General features: G+C 41.6%; 1 protein-coding gene and 1 long non-coding RNA gene across 6 annotated transcripts in view; one reads left to right on the forward strand and one right to left on the reverse strand.

Moving 5' to 3' along the window:
• LOC123588209 overlaps positions 1 to 18,319 on the forward strand; it is a 28,386-nt gene that overhangs the window by 3,885 nt on the left and 6,182 nt on the right. For 4 of the 5 annotated variants that reach the window (XR_006707752.1, XR_006707751.1, XR_006707749.1 and 1 more), the window contains exons 2-4: positions 208 to 328; positions 645 to 742; positions 9,221 to 9,440. This is a non-coding gene — a long non-coding RNA (uncharacterized LOC123588209). Of the gene's footprint in view, positions 1 to 207; positions 329 to 644; positions 743 to 9,220; positions 9,441 to 18,319 lie in introns of those variants that run through there. The other variant, XR_006707753.1, reaches the window with a different exon arrangement.
• VPS4B (vacuolar protein sorting 4 homolog B) overlaps positions 15,864 to 18,319 on the reverse strand; it is a 32,083-nt gene continuing 29,627 nt past the window's right edge. The window contains exon 11 of the mRNA XM_045458726.1: positions 15,864 to 17,343. Within this exon, the coding sequence (XP_045314682.1) occupies positions 17,242 to 17,343 (102 nt within the window). The 3' untranslated portion in view covers positions 15,864 to 17,241. The remainder of the gene's footprint in view (positions 17,344 to 18,319) is intronic.

An 18,319-nucleotide genomic window follows, 5' to 3' on the forward strand; every position in this document is an offset into this window, starting at 1 on the left:
TCTAGAAACAGGAGAGGTCTCCACCCCCAGAGACGTCTACTGAGGGCTCTTAGGAGACCGTCTCGTCTCTTGCTCCGAGCTCCCACCCCCACCCCGCAAGGTGTTAATGTAATACTGGATTTTTCTTGTGGCATAGCCTATTTATTTGTTCTTTTGCCCTTAGCTACTATTTCTCCTTCTCTCTATTTGTGATTTATTTTTATTCAGACTATCTACTGTTGGAAGGAACGCGCGCGAAGTTCAGCCCGGTGATACGCTGTTCCTGATTGCCTGCACTGACACTACTTGAGGAAATGCACCCCCCTCAGTCCATTCCCCTTCATACAAGGTAAGGTGAACAGAGCTGCATAACTTGTGGGCTTTCTCGACCACCAGGCGGCACGGCTCCATTTGCTATCAATTCCAATTTTGCCAGATGGAGTGAAAGCATAATCCACCCCGTCAATGTCTTGGGAATTCTAGTGTAATGGTTTAAAAATATAGCCATAGTTTCTTGCTTAGGTTCTAGCACTTGGTTCTAGCACTTGCAATTGAAGCCCTGGTCCTTGGGACCACTGCATCAGGAAGAAAAATAAGAAAGTTGAGGCAATGTGGAGGAATAAAAAGCAAAAACTATACTCATACTGTCTTCTCTCCATGGGAAGAGCTACACAGTCATACCAGCGTTCTCCCTCACCCCTTCTGCAGACCCCCCAGAAAAGCAGAGAAATCTACCGAGTAAGCAACACCCTCATGAAGATACGTAAGTCAGCCCTTCATGCCTTATCTCTCCCTCCCCCATTTTATTTTTTCTCCGTCCCCCATTTTAGACAACCAATGTTCCAATTGCCTGTTCCAATTCTCGGTTATACCTTTACTCAAGATATGCAACCTGACTCGTCCATTTGATGTGATATCTGTTTGTTCATTGTTGGACACTCTGGGCTATGAAGTGTGTTCTTTGGTCTGAAGAAATGGGACTTGGTGGTCCAGACTGGTGCAATAGCTTCTGGTCCAGTCTTTTTATAGTATGTTGAGCATTTGCATCTGCCTCTAGGCATGGAAAACCCGGTCCAGAGTGTGTCTATTCCAACCAAAACCCATTTGTAACCTTCCAGGGCTCCCAGCATCAGTCCAGCCGCCAGCTCTGCATCGGGCCTTTCCCCCAGGGAATCTGCCCCACAGCCATCTGTAGCCTCCATCATTTTTGCTGGCCCACAACAAAGTTCTTCTTGGCATTTTGTGCTCCAGAGGGTTTGAGAGGACGATGTCTAGATTTGTCCCATCTCTGCACTGCTGAACCCCCCATATCCACTCATTCCGTGGGCCCAGGGGGCTGCCTCAAGTGAGCACACCAGGATATCCACTTGCTGGTTCCAGTCCCCTCCCAGTCCTACAAGGAGGTTCTTCTGATGGACAGTGACATGCCCCACTTTAATGTACCCCTGAATGCCCATAGTCATTTCCGCAGGGCAGTGCCCCCCAACAGGCATCCCTTTAATAAGCAAATTTTCCATTGTTCTTCTACTTAACCACATAGCCAAGACATTAGCTGTTGCCCATGAGTTGGTTCAAAACCCTAACATAGAGGGGCGCCTGGGTGGCTCAGTTGGTTGAGGGTCCGACTTCAGCCCAGGTCATGATCTCGCTGTTTGTGAGTTCCAGCCCCGCGTCGGGCTCTGTGCTGACAGCTGGGAGCCTGGAGCCTGCTTCGGATTCTGTGCCTCCCTGTCTCTCTGCTCCTCCCCTGTTCATGCTCTGTCTGTCTGTCTGTCTCTCTCTCTCTCAAAAATAAACATGAAAAAAACCCAAAAACCCTAACATAGGGATCACATCGTGGAATTCAGCCACTGAACTCATTTGTTTTTATCTTCATTTGGCAGTCTTCCAAACACCATGCTATCCATTCACCTTGAAACTGACATCTGTAAACCAAGCAGCTCTTTTTTGGTTAATAGACAGCACTGCCCAAGTGGCTATAGGGCGAGCAATTTCTCGCATGATTCCCGAGTTGGCCTTAGGGGAAATAATTCCAGCTGCTTATGAACATATGTGTATATCCTTGCATACCCTGGTTCCACGTTCCCGCAAAACCAGCCCCGTTTTACCACGGCACTCTTCTGGGCATTGCCTTCTCCATTAGAGTGTTTCTCCAAGGTCACCTAAGACATTATGTGTATTTCAGGTTTCAAGATTATTTCATGTTCTTCAGTCACCGGGGCCATTAGCAAGATAGTCCAATACCAAGGTCGTAATTGCCTCTGAAATGGAAATCTTCTGTCCAGACTCTCGGCAGTCATTAATAGGTGGTGCTCACAGCCTCTTGCTGTGAGCCCCAGTCTGGGTAAAGATTCCAAGACTGCTTCCAAGTGGTTGGAGGGGTAAGATCTTAGGAAGATTTCCAGATGTGGAATATGCACCCTGCAAAATCCAAATAAACCAGGTCTTGTAACATGTTTTGTCTAGCAGGTATCCCATACTGTTTAAAATCAACAACCTGTGTGGGCTTGTGCAAGGTTCTTGGTTCCCAGTTAGGATGCTCAGCCAACATTGCGTGAAAGGACAGGTTTACCTGCCCTCTGTTTTATAGCACTAGGTAGAGGAAACTTTCCCCAGTCAGACACAAAATCCATCCCTCTAGTACCTTCACATAAAGGAGATGTAAGCACTTTACAGAGTCTGTTCAAACATTCTCTCTAGAGAGAGATAGACAGTGCACAAGAGGGGGAGAGGAGAGAGACGGAGACAGAATCCGAAGCAGGCTCCAAGCTCTGAGCTGTCAGCACAGAGCTCCACGTGGGGCTCGAACTCACGAGCCATGACTCACAAGCCATGAAATGCTGACCGGAGCCAAAGTCGGACACTTAAGGGTGAGCCACGTGGGCGCTCCAAAGAAAACACTGGATTTTAAGAAGAATGAAGACATTGGTCAGTCAGAAAAAAAAAAAAAAAAAAAAAAAAAAAATCAGGTCATTAATTTATAAAAGAAATCAAGCTAGTTTCAGATTTCTCCATGGTAACATTCATCATGAGGGAACAATGACATCTGTAAGATCCTCAAGGAAAGAATGTCGAGCCAAGGTTTTGTAGCGAGCTAATCCGTATTTCGCCCATCGAATGTGTAATAATTAAGGAAATGTTTTTCCTGTGAGTGTTCCTTGAGGAAAGTGTTAAGGCAATGAGCCCACTCGGGCTGCTCTAAAACAATACCACAGACTGGGTGGCTTACAAACAACAGAGATTTATTTCTTACAGTTCTGGAGGCTGGGAAGTCCAAAATCAAGGTGCTGGCAGATGTGGTGTTTGGTAAGGGCTCACTTCCTAGTTCATAGGTGGTGGCTTTTCACTGTCCTCACATGGTGGAAGGAGGAAGGGAGCTCTCTGGGTCTCTTTTAGAAGAGCACTAATCCCATTCGTGAGACCAAAATCACCTCTCAAAGGCCCACCTCCAAATGCCATCCTGTTGGGCATTAGGATTTAACATAAGAATTTCAGGGGCGCCTGGGTGGCGCAGTCGGTTAAGCGTCCGACTTCAGCCAGGTCACGATCTCGCGGTCCGTGAGTTCGAGCCCCGCGTCGGGCTCTGGGCTGATGGCTCAGAGCCTGGAGCCTGTTTCCGATTCTGTGTCTCACTCTCTCTCTGCCCCTCCCCCGTTCATGCTCTGTCTCTCTCTGTCCCAAAAATAAATAAACGTTGAAAAAAAAAAAAAAAAAAAGAATTTCGGGGAACACAAATATTCAATACGTAGCCAGCCAGAAAGATGACTGGAAAAATATAGCACTGCCTTTGGAGACTTTGAGAAATGGATATATTTAACAGTAGAACAAAGACTAAAACAAACGTTGGGGCTAGAATGCTTTGTAATTGATATATACCTTAACAATGTGAAATAATAATAAAAGACATGCATTTTAGAAGGGGAAGGAGGAAAACGTGGAAGGTAGGCGTGACTTTATAAATTACATCATTTGTAACTGAAATCCAAAGGTATCATTTCAATCTGACACATCAAGTAATAGAAGTATAGACATTTAGGGGCACCTGGGTGGCCCAGTCGGTGGAGTGTCTGACCTGGCTTCCGCTTAGGTCATGATCTCACAGTTTCGAGCCCCATGTTGGGCTCTGTGCTGACAGTTCTGAGCCTGCTTGGGATTCTCCCTCTCCCTCTCTCCCTGCCCCACTCGCGCGGTCTCTGAATCTCTCAAAATAAATAAACTTAAAAGAGCAGTATAAACATTTAACGCCATCAAGGTAAACATGAAGAGTTACTGACTCAAATCAGGTGAGTGGGGAAGAAAGAGGAAGTATGTACCTTTTATCATTGTTTATGGTAAAGGACTAAGATATTATCAAAGGAAGTAGAGGGATATGGGGCCAAATGAGGTGTAATTACAGAGGCGAACAAAACAGTACAAACTTTCCTAATAACAGACCTGAAAAAAGGAAGAGGGAAAATAACACTCCTGAGTGATGACACGATTGCGTTCTTTTCTGCTTCCACTGTGCTTGCTGCTTCTGGGGCCCCGGGGTATTCTGGGGCATTCTGTGTTAGGCAGGGCTGGCTGGCACCTACCGGGTGGCCCTGCCCTTTCCACTCTCAGCTGAGATCAGGGCTTTCAGTGCTTCTCAAACAGTGTGGAATGTCCTGTTTCCTTTCATCGTTCCTTTCTGCGGCAAACCAATCAGAAAAATGGAAGGAGAACTAACGAAAACAAACACACACAAAATACAAGCTTTAATGATTTGCTATGAGAGTCAACAGGCTTAAAAACAGTAAATATAATCCGAACAAACATAATTTCGAGAAAAAGAATGACAAAACTGCTAGGTTCTTTGTTAAAAGTATGCATAAAAGTGATTCATGTAGAGGATTATTTTTTGTAGTGAGCTAGAGTTTCCAAAGATGGCTGCCACAACATCTCCAATCCAGTATGTTCTTTTCTAATGTGACACTTATTCCATTGAATGGTGGGGTCTATAGCCCCTCCCCTTGAGCCTGGGTTGGCCTTTGGACTGCTTTGACCAATCAACTGTGGCAGAAATGACACTGGAGGACTTACGAAAGCAGGCTCCAAAAGCCCAGGTAGCTCCTCCCTGGTTTTCTTGGGACATGAAACCCGACAACTGATCCATGAAGCTCTGAGTAAGCTCAAGAAGTCTGTGGCGATGTCCTTGTAGAGAACATAGTCCCAGTTGAGTTCCCACCCAATCGCTAACACAGACTTGCCAGCCAAGTGAGTGAGTCATTTCAAAAGTTCACCCTCCATCCCCCAGTGATGCCTCATGGAGCAGAGATGAGCCATCCATGCTGAGCCCTGCCCGGATTGTAGATTTTGACTTCTTTTTTTTTTTTTTTTTTGTCCAGTTCTTGCCCCCCAAACTCCTCTTGTTGGCTTCTGGAGAACTCTACTTCTAACAACAAATGTCACCCAACCCTTATTCTGACAACTTTCCTTCTTACCTATTTTAAATGCTTATTTATTTATTTTGAGGGTGGGGACAGCACAGGGGGGAAAGAGAGAGAGAGACAGAGAGAGAGAGAGAAAGAGAGAGAGAGATTCCCAAGCAGGCTCGTGCTGGGCCCAATCCCACAACCTTGAGATCATGACCTGAGCTGAAATCAGGAGTCAGACTCTCAACCGACTAAGCTACCCAGGTGCCCCTTAGGTATTATAAAATGTAATTTGTACTTTCCTCAAATTCTAGCGTTTGAATTATACAAAAAGTAACATAAACCTGGTTAGAATTTAGACCCCACTGCAAAAATCTTACTTTTGGTATGAGTCATTTAGGAAATTCCAAATGCCGACTCTTTGTCATTACGGGTAGTACTAAATGGCCCTTTTCTGCACATCAGCAGGAGCTCTTTTCTCAAAATCTGTAGCATGAAATATGTGTGGCTATTAATCTGCTAGGTTTAGCAAGGTAAAGCCCTACATCTGACATTAATTCTGGCAACTTCAACCGTACTTCCAGTCTCTGAACACGGCAGGACAAGATAAGGGTGAAGAAATGTGGGCACTTGACTCAGGCACGAAGTTTGATGGGATGCCAAAATAATCAGTAATCAAGATAAACAATGTTTTAAGACGATATTACAAAAGCAACAAAATTAATGCAAAAAAATCCATGGTGAAAACATATCAAAATCGTAAAGATCATCTCGACATGACTGACCGAATGAGTCATAGAAGTTTGTAACGGGGTTACATTCCTACGGTCACCACCCCAAAGCAGGTTATCACCTCATTCTTGGTCTTTAAAAATTGTTGATTCCAACATTTTTTTCTGATTTGAAAAATAACAAATAGACTTCACATTTTCGTTCTTTAAAAAAATCTAGACAAAACCCAAATAATAAGTGTTGGTGATGATGTGGAGAAATTGGAGCGATCATGCATTGGCGGCAGGAATGTAAAATGGCGCAGCCACTGTGGTGGTTTCTCAAAAAGTTAAACACAGAATCACCATATGACCCAGCAACTCCACTCCTAGGTTTATACCCAAAAGAGACTCAAACAGATCCTTGTACACCCGTGACCTTAACAGCATTACTCACAATAGCCAAAGGTGGAAACAACTTAAAATGTTCATTGACAGATAAATGGATAAGCAAAATGTGGCATATACGTACACACAATGGACTATTATTCAGATTGAAAAAGTGAAGTTCCGAAATGTGCCGCAACATGGATGAACCTTGGAGATACTATCTCAAGTGAAATAAGCCACATACAAAAGGACAAATAGTGAATGAGTCCATTTATATGAGGTACTTAGAATAGGCCAATTTCACAGAGGAAGAAAGCAGAATAGTGGTCACCAGGGACTGGAGAGGGGGGGTGGGAAGTTATTATTAAAAATTTTTTTTTTTCAACGTTTATTCATTTCTGGGACAGAGAGAGACAGAGCATGAACGGGGGAGGGGCAGAGAGAGAGGGAGACACAGAATCGGAAACAGGCTCCAGGCTCCGAGCCATCAGCCCAGAGCCCGACGCGGGGCTCGAACTCCCGGACCGCGAGATCGTGACCTGGCTGAAGTCGGACGCTTAACCGACTGCGCCACCCAGGCGCCCCAAGGGAAGTTATTATTTAATAGAGAGTTTCAGTTCGGGTTGAGGAAAATTCTGGAAATGGAAAGTGGCGATGATTCTGCAACACTGTGAATATACTTAATGCTACTGAATTGTACACTTAAAAATAGAAAAAAGTGGTGCATTTTATGCCATGTATCTTTTGCAGTAAAAATAACAAATGCTCACTTCATAAAGTTAAAAAAAATAAGAAAATAAAGAATACATTTTAAATTAGTTCTAATGCTAGCACTCAGAGAGGTAGCTGATTTGGCTCCAGACTTTTCTCACATCTTGGGATGACCTCACAATATGTGGCGACCTTATTAAGACGTTAATTTTTCCTGTCTGGATTTTCCCTTCCCTTGCATTGTGTAGACAGGCAAAAACATAATGGCTGGCAAAACATTTTCCTTTCTGCTGGCTCCCTCTAACAAATCCTAATCTGTCATGTCACCGAAGAGATTAAGCTAAAGACTTTGAGAGCAACCGGAAAAAAGAGAGATTTTGTCGGCCCCTGGAAGGACTGGGGACAGAATTTCTCACCTCACCAGGTCTGAAGGTTGGAGCCGCCCACACCCACCAGCGGCCAAACCTGGGATAGGATGGCTCTGAGGTTTCCAGCCTCTGCAAAGATTCCTCTGCGTGGAAGGGAAGCGCTGAGGACGTCTGCGGACTTAAGCAATAAGAATGCCTGTACTAGACTTGGCGCACGAGAGATCCGTCTCCTGTCTGAGCACCGGGAGAGCCTCTTGGACCTTAATGCAACCCTTTGGCGAAGAGGCCTAATACAGACTTCACAGTGGTTTCCCTGACAGCACCGCAGATTTGGATTTGGTTTAATGGTGATGTAGAAGTATGGTCTTCTCTGCCTACCGGAATCTGTGGGCCGAGATGTAGACTTGGCATACGTTGAGTACCCATACTTTCAACATCCCCGAAGTAATAGAAAAATGTCGGTGTTTCCTCTACTTTGTAGTCAAACCTCTACCGGAAGGAATCCATGAGGACTAATGTTCTCTTTTAGTGGAAAGCGGTGTGTGTGTGTGTGTGTGTGTGTGTGTGTGTTATCACCTTGGAGATGAGCGGCTGTCGATAGCAGCCCGCTGTTCTGACGGGCCAGTGCTGTGCCACAAACCACCCTGTTCACTCTCGTGTGGCCGCTAGCAGTTTCCTCCATTTTCAGTTTTAATGTTTTAATTGAATCATCTAGAGCTCTTTGGTGTGATACTTTTTCTTGTCATCACTTCTTTAATGTGGAGCTTTCAAAGGTTTCTATAAAATTGTCAGTGGAGTTATTTATGGCCTAAGACATCCTATGTTGCATTTAAGAATCCAAAAGCCTCGGGATGCCTGGGTGGCTCAGTGGGTCAAGCGTCTGACTCTTGGTTTCGGCTCAGGTCATGATCTTGAGGCTTTGTGGGTTCGAGTCTCACATTGGGCTCTGTGCTGGCAGTGTGTGGGGCCTGCTTAGGATTCTCTCTCTCTCTCTCTCTCTTTCTCCCCCTCCCTTTCTCTCTCTCCTCTTTCTTCCCCTCCCCCACTTGCACTGTCTCTGTCTCTCTCGAGATAAATAAACTTAAAAAAATACAAAAGCATTTTGATATTGCAACATTTTGTTTTGTTTAATGGCATCGACTTTTTGGAGACCAGGCCAGTTGTCTAGTAGATGCCCTACATTCTCTTTTGACTGGTTCTTCCTGATGTTATTTATTTCTCTCTCCCTCGAATTTCCTATAAGCCAGCAGTTAGGTCTGTGGCTTGTTTAGATTCAGATTACACAGTTTTGGTAGGAACACTTCGTAACTGTATTTTGTATTGGATCCCCCCCGGCAGCACGTGCCGGTTTTTCCCCTATAAGGATACTCAACTTAATCTGCTTTCTTGGGTAGGGTGGTAACAACCATATCTCTCCATTGTAAAGATCATGTTGCCCTTTGCAATCGGCAGATAATCTGGGAGTGACATCATGCAATGTTGGTAAATTGTCACCAATAATGCCTCCAACTTCTGTTAACGTATGCTGCTTCTCCCATCAAGAGGTAGAAATCTAGTTTTCATCCCTTGAATCTGGACTGGCATTATGTGGTGGAAGTGGTATTTCCTTATTTCTGGGCCCAAGCCTTAAAAGGCCCTGAAGCTTCTTTTTTTTCCACTTGGGTTCAAGCCGTCAAATAAACTCAGGCTGGACAACTGAATGATGAGAGATCACATAGCGGAGAGAGGCCCAGCCAGCCCACCCGGAGGCACTAGAAATAGGAGTGAAGCCATCTTCAATTCCTCAGCCCTGGTCAAACCACCCCAGCCAACACTACGTGGAACAGAGGCTCCACAGAGTTCTGCTGAATTTGCAGTCATGAGAAAAAATAAATGGTACTTTGAGCCGGCATTGATTGATTTTGAGTGGTTTGTTATTCAGGAAACAAATCCCATGTAAATATTCTGTTTCACGTGATAGTTTTAGGATCCATTGATGATAGCTGCCTGGGTCAATTATTTCATTGGGGTTGCCACAGGATGGTTTAAGTTTTGTTCTCCTCTCTACATTATTAGCTGGCATTCTTCTGCAGAGAGAGGGACGGTGGGAGAGAGAGAAACACACCAGTTTTCTCTCATTAACTAGGTATAAACTACTGTTTCTCCTAAAAATGAAGGGTCAATGTTTAATCTTTTCCATTATTAGTTTCAGAATAAAAAGTTGAGGTAATATTCAACCCCCAAGGATGGCAAATAAGGTTCTTTGCCCCTCTACTTCTTTTCTAGTCTTCTTTAGATGTTTGTCCTCCATAGTTGTGCCCTCTGCATATCTGCCATTGAACTTAGAACATTGCAGTATAATTGATTCATTTGTTGATCTGTTTAACTGAAGTTTACGTTCCTTGAGGGCAGGGACTTAGAAGCTAAGCCAAGTACATGTAAGTTCTAAGTGAAACTAGATTTCTGTCATGCCCTTACTTATCTTACATAGATAATATCTGATAATTTTTTAATGGTGTAATTGCTTTGTCTTTTGATTCTGATGTTTTTTCATTTTTTAATCAAAAGAATAACTGCATGTGGTTATAAAAACAAATATAGTGGGCCAGTAATATAAATTAGTCCCTGGCCCTCAAACCCTCAACTCCACCAGAGATGATCATTCTCGATTTTTTAGCTTTGGTTTTTGTAATTTTTTTTCAGAAAAATGGCCACGACTTCTTTCAACCCAAATGCCTTATTTACAATGTCACCTTGCTGTTTCTCCCAGTGACAGGTGGGATCTATATCCTCTCCCCTTGAAACTGGAGGGCTTTTGTGACTGTTTCAACCAGTAGAGTACGGCAGAGGTGACACTATGTGACTTCCAGGACCAACATTAAAGGGAATAGTTTCTGCTTCTCTGGAATACTTGATATTGTAGCCTTCATCCTAACTGCCCTGAGGCCACCGTGCTGTGTGGAAGCCCAAACTAGCCCATGCAGACGGCTTGGAGAGGCCCTGGGATTTCATGCACGTGTCCTACTGCCCCCACATGTCTCGGCCCTCTGGTCTTTCAGCCCCAGCCAGTGTCTGACCACAACTGTACAATGGTTCCTAGCTAGACCTGAGGAGTTCCTGAGCCACAGAAATCAAGAGAGAAAGTAGTGCTTTAAGCCATGATGGTCAGGCTTCTTGGAGGCCAGACTTGGGAGGTTTTTGATTATACTAAAGAAGTAGCACCTTCACTTACTTTGGGTTTAAGGCCCCATCATCACTGAACTATTGCTTACGATCTCCGTGGCAAAGACCATTCCGATGATCAGGCTAGCTCTCCTGCATGAGCTAAGCCCACTTGGCTTGTAATGGTTAACTGCCACTACTCGGCTTCTGCAACCGAAGGATCGGATCGTTCCAGCGCCGATGACATCAAAAAGCCAGCAAAACACTTTGGAAAGCATCCTTTCACCCAGCAAAGGTTTGGTTAAGGGACTGGGTTATTGACCTTCTCTGGGAACAGTAAGGCCTTGTGAATGGTTCTCACATGGGAAATCCACACCAGCATTTCTGTCTCCTAAAGATGTTGGGTTCTTCCTTTTACATTACATATTAATGGAGTTCCAAGTGAGTCGATTGTTGAATTGTTTCTTCAAGCGGCCAAGCAAACAATTAAAACCACCTCCCAGCAGCTCAAACCAAAACAGTAAATTCAGTCTGTGACTGAACTCACATCAATAGATTCGATCTGAAACTAGGTTCTCCTTTTCTTGGCTGATCACCAAAATCCCCATCCCCACACACAATGCTCAAGTATTTCCTGAGACTCAGAAGCCCCCACATCCTTCTAAATACACATATCCCAATACTGTGCACCCTACTCTTTCCCTCCCAAATTTCCTTACCTTCACATAACCTCCCCCCACTACCAACCCCAAACCCAAACTTGTTGAATCTGAATTCAACTGGTATCACTTGGTAACCTGAAGGATCAACTATTAAGTTTCACTTGATTATTTTAGTACTCTGGATGCAGGATATGTTTGTAGTCCTAGTCCCAGAAGATCCTTGGGCTGCTCTCCTGGCCTTGACCTCAACTAGCAGTCCTTCGAGTTCTCGTGCTTTCATTCTGTTCTACAGCAGCTATGAAGTGGTTCCCCAATGTCTTGTCCTCACTGGGGACTTCTTCCGTGCAACCGTAAGGTAATTAGCTGTTTCACCACAGGTACCAGGTTCCCATTGGGTTGGATGATACTGATGCTGCTACAGTCCTGCTTTTAACGTCCTGCCATCTTTGTGGTGCTCCAGACGGATGGACCTAGATGGCACCTGGTTAACCAAGGCTAGTCAGGTGCCCCTGTGATGCCTGCCAGACGATGAAGAAAAACAGGATGTGCCCACTGTGGTTTCTGCAGCAGGCGGCCAGGGGCATTCCCAAAACCAGGAAGGCAGTTTGGATGAACAGCACTCCTCCAAAGTACATGTTTGAGGAGTATGTTGCCCTGGTTCTCTCTTTCTCCTCTCTCTTCTTAAAACCTGTTCTGTTGTTTCATAGGGTTCCCAAGGGGGAGACAAATGCCTGTGATCAGGTGTCAGCCTAATGGTACCTTGTTGTTGTTGGTTTTTTTGTTTATTTTTTGAGAAAGAGCATGAGCGGGGGAAGGGGCAGAGACAGAGGGAGACACAGAATCTGAAGCAGGCTCCAGGCTCTTAACCAAGCGAGCCATCGAGGCACCCCCCACCCCCCCCCCGACTGTAACTCTTAATTAAAAACTTGTACTTATTTTGGGAAACTAAAACTTCTTTTTATTTTATTTTATTTTTTAACTTTTTAATGTTTTATTTTTGAGACAGAGACACAGCATGAACGGGGGAGGGTCAGAGAGAGAGGGAGACACAGAATCTGAAGCAGGCTCCAGGCTCTGAGCTGTCAGCATAGAGCCCGATGTGGGGCTCGAACTCACGGACCGTGAGATCATGACCTGAGCCGAAGTCGGACGCTTAACCGACTGAGCCACCCAGGTGCCCCAAAACTCCTCTTTTTTAAGTGTTTATTTATTTTGAGAGAGAGAGAGGAGAGAGAGAGAGAAAGAGAGAATCCCAAGTAGGCTCCGTGCTGTCAGCGTAAAGCCCCAAGCGGCACCTGATTCTCAGGAACCTGGAGATCATGACCTGAGCTGAAATCAAGTTGGACTCTTGACGGAGCCACCTAGGTGCCCTGGGAAATTTAAATAAAAATGAAAACAAAGAAAAAAACTAACAAGTATCCATATTTCTACCACTCAAATTTAGCCACTGTTAATTTCTTGATGTATCTGTTTTCATTCTTAATTTTTTTTTAAAGGTGAAAATGGGGGGGGGCGGCAAAAATTATAAACACTGTAAAGTAGTAAAACTTAGAAAAAATCCAAAGATTCATTCACTCAATAAATATTTATTGAGCACTCACCAGGCACTGTTCCAGATATTGAAATACAGCAAAGGAAAAAAAAAAAAAAAAAAAAAAGACAAAATCCCAGCTCTCACAGAACATACATGTTAGTAGGAGGAATTACAAATAAGGAAAACAGTACACTACACAATATGTTACATGGTAAGTGCTACAGAGGAAAATAAAGGCAGGGAATGGGTATAAGGAGCATCAGGAGGGATTGCAAGTTTCAACAGGATGAGCAGGGACTGCCTCACTGAAAAGGTGACATCTGAAAATAGGAGATGAAAGAGATAGAGAAAATTTTAAAAATCAACCAAAATCTCACTACCCACAAATAAGATAATGAACACAAGGTGAAAATAATTCGTTATGTTTCTCTGTGTACGTACAGATATCTGGATGAATGTTTATATGGACAGATACAGCTAGGAGAAATATACTGTTATAAAAATGGGTTCAAACTACAAAATTTTTAAATCATCAATGAATTTATCAAGGATCTACTTTTTAGAGAGATAGATAATATATACGTAGATATACAGACAGATCTACGTATCACCCAGATCCAGATTTGGGATTACCTAAAGTCTAGTATCAACTGGGTTAGAACTGATATTTTGGTCACAGGCTTCCAAGTCATGAACAGGACCCATCTCTCCACTGACTCAGGTGTTAATTCTTGAGCTTCCGTTTGTAATGTGTCCTAGCTTTCTATGGGAAGGTCTGCACATCTTTCAGATTTATTTTGAGGCAGTGGGTGCTTTCTGATGCTATTACAATTGGTATTATTTTCCTAACTTCAGTTCCTGATTGTTGCTCAGATAAATACCATGATTTTATTAACTCTGCATCCTATCATCTCATTAAATTCAAATTCGGAGTTTATATTAATTTGGATGTGCTACATATACGATGTCCCCTGCGAAGGACAATTTTGTTTCTTTGTTTTTAATCCCTAAACTTAGACTCTCCTGTCCAAAGTTGAAAAGAAGTGGTGATAGCAGGCTCCAGTATCTTTTTCCTGATCTCTGGGGGGTAAAGTTTTCAAAAATTCACAATTAGGTATGGTGCCTGCTATAGCACTTTTTTCTTCTTGGTAGATGCCCTTTCTTAAACTAAGAAGCTCCCTTCTGTTCCTAGTGTGTGACGTTTTTAAAACAAATCATACATGGGTACTGGATTTTATCACATGCTTTTTAGGACTCTACACATGTAACTTCTGTATTTTGTTTTTACAAATGCAATAAATTAGTTTTTCCGTTTAAATTACGGACACGCTGTGTTTTGTGTGGCGTCACGTGAACGGAAACTTGACCTCTGTGGTGTGACACCTCTTGCCACGGCAGATTTCAAGCTCCCGGCATGAGCTCCCGGACCTCCCAGGTGGGGAGACATGTGCACTGGTCCTCGTAAGCTGACACGAGCCAGCGCTGGCGTACCTCGGCCTTCAGTCCCTGGTAACCAAGACTGAAATTTATCATTTCACTAGACCAGCAAGAACAAAGTCACTTCAAATTCTCTATTTTATAAAAAATCTCACAGATAACCCAGGAAGTAGATAAGGACTTGACACCCTGATTTCTCGAGCCTTCAGCAAGTACCTAATAAGAGAGGTCACACACTGCCAGCCGCAGGAGAAAATGTAATATTGCTTTGAAGAGCTTACAGTGTAAATGATCTAAACAAGATTAACAGAATGTGCTTGCAATTTGGGTAAAGATTTTAAGATAGGAGTAGCAATTTATTACTAACAGAATCCAAAGGTAGGATGGGGAGAGTTTAGGAACGCTCCTTCAAGAGATTATACACGTCATGAGCTAGGTCTTAATAGAGATAATGGGATTTGGACCAGCAAAGAAGAAAGGACTCTATGTGCGAGGAACAAAATTGACATAAAGAAGGTACAGAGGTAGGAAATGACGTGACATCTAAGAGAGCTCATAAAGTTGAGATAAATTCGGTGTCCATGCTGGGCATTCACTGTTGCTTCATTTGCAACAGCGTCGAGCAACATTTATGGCTACAAGGTTAAGGAGCTGTGTCTCAATTTCTCAACCATGCAAGTAGGTAAATGGGACTTCATATTAATAATCAAATATACATACTCATTCTGTTTTTCTGCACGTAGATGACAGTGAACTCAAAAGTCACTTTTCTACTGAAACTCTTTTTACTAAGACCCCTGTGATTTTCAGGCTGCGAAAAAGAATGTTCTTTAACATCTAGGGTGTGGCTCATAGAGGTACTCAAGTAGCCTCAGAAACCATCTACCCAAAATTTCATAATGGTCAAGGTTCAGACACAGCCTGAGTAATCTGTCCACAAGGAACTCAGGGGAAATGGCCTATGTGCTACCATTCTAGAATAAGTCTAAAATTATCTGACTCCAGAAATAGGTTTAGAACCAGAAATGTTAAAAATGTAGAAGATGCAATGCAGAAAATGGAGCTATGGCCAGAAGTGATATGGGTACTGAGATATAGTTCTCGAAGCCCATGTGGGAATCAAGTGTGATAAAGTACCCATTTATCATCAACACTATACTTCTCTACCATTGGGTCATGTATTTTATCAAATTATTTAAAATACTTCCTCAAAACAAATTCTAGATTGACAAAAAATTTTGATTTCAACTATTAATTATAATAACATAGTTATGTGAATTCTCCTAATATAATTAATAGCAACACTATATAATTCCAAGGCTGATAAAGAATATAAATTATCTTACAAGGCAGCCACAAAGAATTACGTTAGTCTGCCAAATTAATTCCAAACTCTCACATAAAAGTTGCTGAAGAATGGAGTTTTCAGGGATACGTTCTTACTTAATAATTTCTAATGATTTCTTTGTACGTAATCCATTCAGATACTATTTTCTTCCATACAGGAGATCCCAAAATAAAGAAGCATACACAGAATATAGCCAATAGTAGGTTATATCAATTTACTTCACATAAGAACAGCTTATTTCAGGCCTATGATTTCCATTTAGTATCAACAAAAACAATCTGTACAGAAAACCCAAAGGCAACCAGAAAGCATTATATGTAAAATGTGCAAATATACTTTAAAATGCGAGTTACTCTATAGCATTTGCAAGGTAGAACTTTACAGTAATTAAGGAACCTATCTCATTCCAGCTAATGTAATAATCCTTTTGCATATATAGCCAATGCAAATGCACAAGGCACAACTTAGTGTTGATGCTAAAGTGTCTAACATACACCCTCAGATTATTTATTTGAAGATATTAAAATAACGTATCATGTTTGTATTTTATTATTTAATGAGACATTAGTTCATTTCTAAAACTTCACAAGCATTATACTGATAACATATGTGTGGCCAAGACAAACTATTCCCTGAACTTAAAAGGTAGAAGATAAAACCCTTGGTAGCCTATATAAAAAAAAAAAATTATATATATATGTACACACACCCACAAGAAACGTGCCACAATTCAAAGGGAGGCCATTCCTTTTAGCAAAGGTTCCCATTATAGCATTTCATGACAGAGTTATTTAAAAAGTATGTATTTATTTGCCATCTGTTTTGGTCAATCTTGCTACAAAAAGACACTGAAATAGACAATTTTCTTCTTCAAGATAAAGAAAATGCCTAATTTAGAAAGTCTTTCTTTTGAGACTGCACAGTGAAAGGTATTATTTAATTAAATATAGAAGCCCATTGTTTTTAAAGAAATTACTGAAATCTACACAAAGAAAAATATCAGCCTATCAAAGCTTAATGAGACCCGGCTAGAACACAATTCAAAATCTTTCAAGCCCAATCACAGTGCTCTTTGCTAGTATTGCCCATCCCTGAGAATAAAGATTCTATCATTTAATAAAGTAAATAAATTTTACATTGAAGCAAATGATGCTTAAGAATTTTTTTTTCAAAATATAAAATAAGCCCTATTACATTCTGGTTAAAAAAAAAAAAAGAGAGAGAGAGAGAAAATAAAGAATACATGCTCTTTGTAAAGACCACCCATCCTAAATATTGGTATCTCAATCAATTTTAATCCTCTTCTTAACTGGGCAATTCCTATTTTTTGCCATTCATATATCACCGATCTCCTTATAATCCATTATCTTATCATTTTTGTTAACAGGAGCATTTAACTGGTAATGGAGCAAAGGTACATATAAAATTAAAGGGACTCTGGAGTGAGATCTGTATTTTCCTGTGGTAAAAGAGTTTTACTGGAAACAATCTGAGTGCCATTAAGAAAGGCAAAAGTACCTACGAAGGAAAGAACACACATGGTAAACGTCCTCCTTGTTATCTTTGGTTTAGCCTTCTTGGCCAAAATCTTCTGTAAACTTCTTCAATTTCAACAAGTCATGTTCATTGACTGTGGGCTTTGTGTTAGACAGTGACCGTAACATATCCGACTGTCAGGGAAAAAGAAGGGAGGTGTTAGTAATAGGTTTAATCAACTAAAAACCATTGTGTCATCATTATTACTACTGACTTTCCATCTAAGGTTAAATCTAAGTATTTGCAGTGCGCCATAAGTTATTCACAACAAACTCTCTTATTCTTCTAGAGAAAATCTTTGATGTTATTCTTTTGCACAGCAGCTTTCAACTGGTTGCCTTGTTCTGACCACAACTTTCAATGGCTCCCCACTACCCATCAGAAGTACAATCCTGTTAAGCCTGAGACTCTCCAGAATAAGGCCCTCCAGAATATGTCCCTAATCTCTTTCCTAGTCTTACCTGTTTTTCTTTCTTAAACAAGAGAGTTCACCAAGTGCAATTCAAAAGGAACATAATCATTCACTTACAGAAATCATTCGCTTACACTTATGTGAAACACAATACTATTTAATTAAAACCAACTATCAGAATTTTTTAGCTATTAGTCAAAATTATGATCAAACGGTAAGAAAATATGCTAATATCAGGGATTCATTAAAAAATTAAGTTCTAGGCTATGTCTCTTATATGAAAAATGATCTAAAGAACAAAATCTTTAAAAAATAATATAGCAAGGACTGCAACAACTGAATAACTTTTCAGAGAAGCAGTATGGTTAACACATAAATATATCTATAGACATACTTATGTACTTATAGAAGTACATGTACATCTATAGATATAGAGTATATACCATGTAAGTAAGTTTTTTTTTCTGGAAGTTACTGTTAATTCTGACACAAAGCTCTTTGCAAATATGTAACTGAAGTAGAAGATTAAAAAAAAACCGAACATTCACCAATAAGAAAACATAAAAACAGTAAATGTAGCTTTTCAATCACAGTAAGCTTCCTATACGTTATAAAATAACAGTCTTACAAATTATTTTAATTCCTCCAATATAAACTACAGAAATTTAATTTTTTATCATAAAAACTTGGTTTCAGGA

This window comes from Leopardus geoffroyi, chromosome D3 (genome assembly GCF_018350155.1).
Source record: "Leopardus geoffroyi isolate Oge1 chromosome D3, O.geoffroyi_Oge1_pat1.0, whole genome shotgun sequence".
Lineage (NCBI taxonomy): Eukaryota > Metazoa > Chordata > Mammalia > Carnivora > Felidae > Leopardus > Leopardus geoffroyi.